Source organism: Juglans microcarpa x Juglans regia, chromosome 2D, assembly GCF_004785595.1.
Source record: "Juglans microcarpa x Juglans regia isolate MS1-56 chromosome 2D, Jm3101_v1.0, whole genome shotgun sequence".
NCBI lineage: Eukaryota > Viridiplantae > Streptophyta > Magnoliopsida > Fagales > Juglandaceae > Juglans > Juglans microcarpa x Juglans regia.
Window position 1 is genome coordinate 40,395,407 of NC_054596.1, and position 6,430 is coordinate 40,401,836.

The following is a 6,430-nucleotide window of genomic DNA, read 5'->3' on the forward strand; positions in this document are numbered from 1 at the left end:
AATCTCTGAAGAAGAAAATCAAGAGGATACATACAAAACTCATAAAAGTAGTGGTCGTTCTGGGAAGTAAAAACAAAGACAACATGCAACAACAGAACAAACAAGACCGAAAGCAATTTATGATCAGCATTAGCATTCTTGTCCAAGAAAATGCTATTACAACTCTAACTTGTGTGGACAATTACAGAACCAAACAAAATAAACCTGAAGCAATCATTAAATATTAGATGCAGAAAACATAATTCAGACTCATAGGTGATAGTCAAATAGTCAAATGTGGTTAAGATAACCACATTCAAGACCAAATTAAACAAACAGCAACTCCTACCTTAGAACAGACATAAAAGATTAGCCCATGTGTATACTAACCTAGCTAGCTGATCTAAACATACATCGAGAAGGCTGAAAATGTCTCACAAACCAAACACATTAGCCTACAGTTAAAATTCGCTATTTGAAAATCAGCTACAAATAGACCTAATCTTTAGAGGTTTTGTTGATGAGGGATTTGTGGATGTGGGGGATGACTCCACCTCCAGCAATGGTTCCTTTGATCAGAGTGTCAAGCTCCTCGTCTCCCCTAATAGCCAGCTGCAGATGCCTGGGTGTGATTCTCTTCACCTTCAAATCCTTGCTTGCGTTTCCAGCCAGCTCGAGCACCTCCGCAGTCAGGTACTCCAAAATGGAAGCCAAGTACACAGCAGCGGTGGCCCCAACTCGCCCATTCGCAGAGATCCGGGTTTTCAGGTGCCGATGAATCCGGCCCACCGGAAACTACACGCCCACGATGCAAAAGCAGAACAGACACCATCAACAAGATCAGAAACATACCATAGATACCCAATGATTTGTTTTATTCATTCTGGGAAATACTCTATGCAGAACTGATGTGAGGCAAATACCAAACAAAGAATATTACGATATTAATCAATTAAAATTGTCACGTAGGAAGAAGAAATGCCTGGATCCCGGCACGAGACGACTTGGAAACGGGTCTTTTCTTGTCTTTTTCCTTATCCTTGTCCTTGTTAGCGGCGGTGGTCTTTGCAGCCAAGAGCCCCTTTCCTCCTTTACCCGCCATTTCTCACCTATTATTTCGGTTCGTTTTTAGATTTGCAAACAAAAATAACAAAGTTGACATTGATATGAACAATGGCATACATTTGCGAGTAAAAGATAAACACAATTTTCGAGTTTTATCAACGAGAAGAAGACAAGAAAAAAATGGAACAAATATCCTCCAAAATTTAGGGGCAAACAAGCTTAATAGGGTGGAAAATTAGGACATGAAAAAAAATCCATCTAAATGAGGTTTGACTTGTTAGTCTACCAGATCTGGATGCGTCAATCAACCAAACCAAAGAAAATCAAAACAGAGTTGATGAGGTCCAGAATATATGTAAACGCAATACAAAAGAAATTTGTCATACAAAGTAACCGAAGTGAAGGGTGAGAAAGCCGTGAACATGAAATGTAAGAGGGAAGTTAAAATCAAAGTATCTGACACCAGAACCTTTTCTCACAAAATCCATAAAAGAAAAGAAAAATCAAAACAATAGGGGGAGAGAGAGAGAGAGAGACCTGAGAGCGCTGGAGAGCGAAGTAGAAGACGTAGGAAAGCGTAGTGTGGGAGGAACGGAAAATGAGAGGAAGTGGAAAAAGTTTTAAGGTTTATTTATTTATATTTTCTAACAAAATATTTTGTATTTGAATGCGATGAGATCGAAAGGAAGCGCGGTCTGTTTTGGGTGGGAAAACCCCTCATTTTCGTTGTTTTCAAATTTTCAACGACTCTTTTTAGCACGCGCCACGTTATCAAATTTCCAGGGCCTAAAAATAAATAGGATTAAATTAGTATCGTCATAAAAAACTCGACTCATGGTATTCACATAACACTCATCTCATTAAAAACTAATAAAATATTTTTACAACTTGAAAAATTATTTAAAAATACTCGAACCTTTTAAAAAGTCAATATATAATTTTAAAATATATATAAAAACATTTTAAATTCTTTAAAATTTGTGTATTTAACTTTTCCTAAGAATTGACTTATTTATTTACATGTCACATTTACACCATTAGTAACTCTTAACATAGAGTTAGGTGGGAGGATTTAATTGAAAAAAAAAAAAATCGCAAGTCCAATTCTTGGTAGTTGAATAAATAGAAAATGTTAGAAATTCAGGGAGGATTTTTTTTTTTTTGTTTTTGGCAATCATATGAAAATTTAGGAACTAAAACTACATTTAAGACCAAAAAAAAAAAAAAAATTACAATTCTTGATAGTTTAAGACTTTAATTTTATTAAGTAGAAAATGTTAAAATGAGAAATATTATTTAAAAGTCTTTACACCACACACATGCATCTACATAGCATAATTTGATTTGTAAATGGTAAATTTATATTCCAAATCAAATTATGCCACGTAGGTAGTATAATATGTGATGTAAATATCTTCAAATAACACTTCTCAATGTTATAGATACAATTATTTTATGAGTAATGTTATACAATACACTCTTATCCTATTTTGATAATATTAAGTAGTATGTGGCACATTTATGACCATCAGATGATAAAAAAAATGTAATAAATGATCATTTAATGGTGATAAATATGCCACATACTACTTAGTATGATCAAAGTGGGATGGTAGTATGGTATATAGAATTTTTCTTATTATTTTATATTTGTGCTTATGTGGTCCCCAATATCAATTTTTTTTATCAGTAATAAATTCAAAAGTTAATATAATTAAATATTATCACATCATTAAAATTGAATTATGACGAGTATTAATGGTGTATTTTATGACATAACTCTCGTTAAAATTGTAACTCTCGTTAATGGTGTAAATTTAAAATTTTAGCATTAAATTTTATGGCATTAATTTTGCTGATTAAATGAGACTCAAAACATAAATCTTTGAACCTCTTAATTTGCATTCTCAACATTCTAATTTGCCGAAGTTTAGTTCACACAGAGTGTCTGTCATAAAGAAAGAATTATGGAATATAAATGATTAATTACTCTGTCAACTTAAAACATAAAGAAAGGATTCACAAACTCAACATTCTAATTGCCATCAACTTAAGTTTTAATATTAAACTTAATTTGGGAAAAAATCATTTCAAATATATAAGAGAGAAATAGACACATTACGTAAAATTCTTTATTATGAGAATCGAAAACAGAGAACTAAAGAAAAGCTTTGAGGAGAAAATGAATAATATTTTTCAGTGTTAGAATTCATTTATTACAATTGCTGTACAAAGATCTGTTTATATACAATTTCGAGCTAATTACTATCTGACTATAAAAATAATGCCACCTGGCCAACTAACTTAACTGTCAACCTATTTATTTGGGCTTCTTTCTTTATATTGGCTTCTTGAAGACTTCAATTCTAAAGCTTCTATATAAGTTCGTATATTCCAACACCCTCCTAAAAGGGGAATGGATATTAATCATTCTCGTCTTGCGGATAAGATGATGAAAAAAAAAGTGAACCAAGTAGTTTAGTGAGTATATCTACTAATTGATGTTTGGAAGGGATATGGATGATTTAAATAAGACCTTCTTGGAGTTTTTCTCGAACAAGGTGACAGTCTAGTTGGATGTGCTTTGTCCTTTCATGATGAACGGGATTTGAATCAATGTCTGAAGCTGGTTTACTATCAGTGTAGAGCAAAGCAGCTTGAGGATGATTAATGTGTAAGTCAGCCAATAGATAAGTTAGCCATTGAAGCTCACAAGTTGTAGAAGCTAGAGCTCTATATTCAGATTTGGCAGAAGAATGACCAACAGTTGGTTGTTTTTTCGACTTATAGGATATAAAAGAATCTCCAATAAACACTGTAAAACCAATGAAACTTCTTCTAGTATCAAGACATCCTCCATAATCATTGTCTGAGTAAGCTTTCAGATGTAAAGATGAAGTTGCATACAGAAAAATCCCTTGGCCTGGTGTTGCCTTCATATATCAAAGAACCCTTTCAACAGCTTGTAGATGTGTTGAACTGGGATTAGCCATGAACTAACTTAATGCTTGCATTGAATAAGCCAGATTAGGTCTAGTTATTGTAAAATATAATAGATGACCAACAAGTCTTCTATATGAAGCACGATCAGATAAAAGAGGGGAGGAATCATTTGTACTCAGCTTTAAGTTGGATTCCATAGGAAATGTTACAGGCTTAGAACCAAAAAATCCACTATCTTGCAAAATATCCAAAGCATATTTGTGTTGGCATAGAGTAATACCCTTAGTTGATCAAGCAACTTCAATCCCCAAGAAATATTTAAGTTCACCCAAGTCTTTAATTGTGAAAGAATCATGCAAAAAACTCTTCACAGTGGCTATATCATGAATATTATCAGAGATAACGATAACATCATCAACGTAGATCAAGAGAGCCATAAAACTTTTTGATGTTTTTTTTATGAATAATGATGAATCAGATTTAGCTTGAGTGAATCCAAATTGAAGCAAGGATGAAGTCAGTTTTGAAAACCACTGTCTTGAAGCCTGTTTCAAACCGTATAGGCTCTTTTTGAGTTTGCAAACTCTAGGATCAGTAGGAGAAGAATATCCTGGTGGTAATTGTATGTAGACCTCTTCATTCAAGTCTCCATACAAAAAAACATTATTTCCATCAAGTTTATGTAAATGTCAATGCTTTGTTGCAGCAATAGCAAGTAAAAGATGCACGGTAGTCATCTTTACAACAGGAGAGTAAGTGTCAAAACAATTCAGCCCTTCTTGTTGAGTATACCCCTTAGCTACTAATCTAGCTTTATGTCTTTCAACAGCTCCATCAATTTTGAATTTCACACGATTAACCCATTTACATCCTATAACAGTCTTGTTTGGAGACAAAACAGCCAGTTCCCAAGTGTTATTTATTTCAAGAGCTTTACTTTCATCTGTCATAGCAGTTTGCCATTGATGATGTGAAATAACTTGTTTGAAGGAATTAGGTTCAAAGATGAAACAGCAGAAACAAAAGTATTATGTTTAAGAGATAGTTTAGAAGTGGAAAGATAAATGGGTGATAGAATAAGGCTTACCAGAAGATGGAAGATAGCAGCTGAAAGATGTATGAGTTGCTGAAGATGATTGAGTCATATTGCCACAATAAAAATCCTGCAAATATGTAGCAGTATGCTTGACTCTCTCGAATCTTCTAAGGCTTGTAATTTCATGGTTCATTGGAGAGAAAGAGGAAGAGATATTTGGTACAGATGCGGGGTTAATTGAAGAAATGGTAATTGATGAATTGGAAGAAGTAGCAGGTACTAATACAGGTATTGATGGAAAGGAAGAAATGACAGTGTTTGATGCATATGAAAAGGTAGCAGGTACTGATGTAGGTACTGGTATAGGTACTAAAATGAAGTTAATTTCAGGTATTGTGGAGTCAAACACTTGAGAAAAATTGGGGAAAACAAAGTAGGGGTGATACCCGCATGGTGCGGGGCGGGGGGTACCCTCCCCCGCACCCCGCCCGGCCCCCCGCTTAGGCCGCCCCATTGTGTTTAAAAAAAAAAATTTGGTCTACAAATATTTTTTAGACTCAAATTATAATATAATTTAAATAATAAATTAAAATTTATAAATATAAAAAAACCTTAAACTCATTAGAGTTAGATTTTGGATTGATTTGGCCTAAGAGGCCAAATGAATCCAATGACTTGAATATAATTTTAAATTTTTAATAAATTGTATATATCTATATACAATATATTTATTTATATATTAATATATATAAATAAAAAATATATATGTGGAGCGGGGGCGGGGGCGGGGGCGGGGCCCTGCTGGGGTCATCCTGCCCCCCGCCCCGCCTAGGCCCTCTCCATGCGGGGCGGGGGACCCCGCCCCCGCATGGGCGGAGCGGGGTAGCCAGCTCGCCCATGCAGAAGCGGGGCAAGGCAGCGGGGGCGGGGCCCCACTGCCCACCCCTAAAACAAAGGGTGTATGATTAGTGTTTAGTATAGAAAGAAAAATAGACTCATGAAAAATTACATTTCTAAATACAAATGTTTTTAGAGTGGTGAGATCTAGCACTTGTACCCTTTGATATTGGGTCGACAACCAAGAAATAGACATTTGGTAGCTCTTGGCTGAAATTTTCCTCAATTATTTTTTATAGTACTAGCAAAACATAAGCAACCAATGACTTAAAGGTAATTGTAGACAGATGGTTTTTGAAAGAGAAGATCATATGGTGTATGATTGTTGATTACAGATGAAGGAATACGATTGATGATATGTGTAGTAGTTAATACACAGTCACTCCAATAGGTTAAAGATAATTTGGATTGAAAAAGAAGGGATCTAGCCACATTTAATAGATGCTGATGTTTTCTTTCGACTTTTCCATTTTGTTGAGGGGTTTCAATACAGGAAAAATGATGAATTAT

General features: G+C 34.6%; 1 protein-coding gene across 1 annotated transcript; it reads right to left on the minus strand.

Moving 5' to 3' along the window:
* Window positions 1-199: 199 nt before the first annotated feature.
* Window positions 200-1,710, minus strand: LOC121248950 (histone H2A variant 1). Its single transcript, XM_041147578.1, has 3 exons — window positions 1,582-1,710; window positions 962-1,088; window positions 200-774 (listed from the first exon to the last, which is right to left on the minus strand). The coding sequence occupies exons 2-3, from the start codon at window positions 1,079-1,081 to the stop codon at window positions 478-480; spliced, it is 417 nt and encodes a 138-aa protein (XP_041003512.1). The 5' UTR covers window positions 1,082-1,088; window positions 1,582-1,710; the 3' UTR covers window positions 200-477.
* Between the last annotated feature and the right edge of the window lie 4,720 nt (window positions 1,711-6,430).

Bases quoted from the DNA above. Each gene is read 5' to 3' on its own strand.
- LOC121248950 (XM_041147578.1), bottom strand. From the start codon at position 1,081: ATGGCGGGTAAAGGAGGAAAGGGGCTCTTGGCTGCAAAGACCACCGCC. The intron at 775-961 runs GCATTTCTTCTT...GTGGGCGTGTAG, and splicing joins CGTCTCGTGCCGGGATCCAG to TTTCCGGTGGGCCGGATTCA.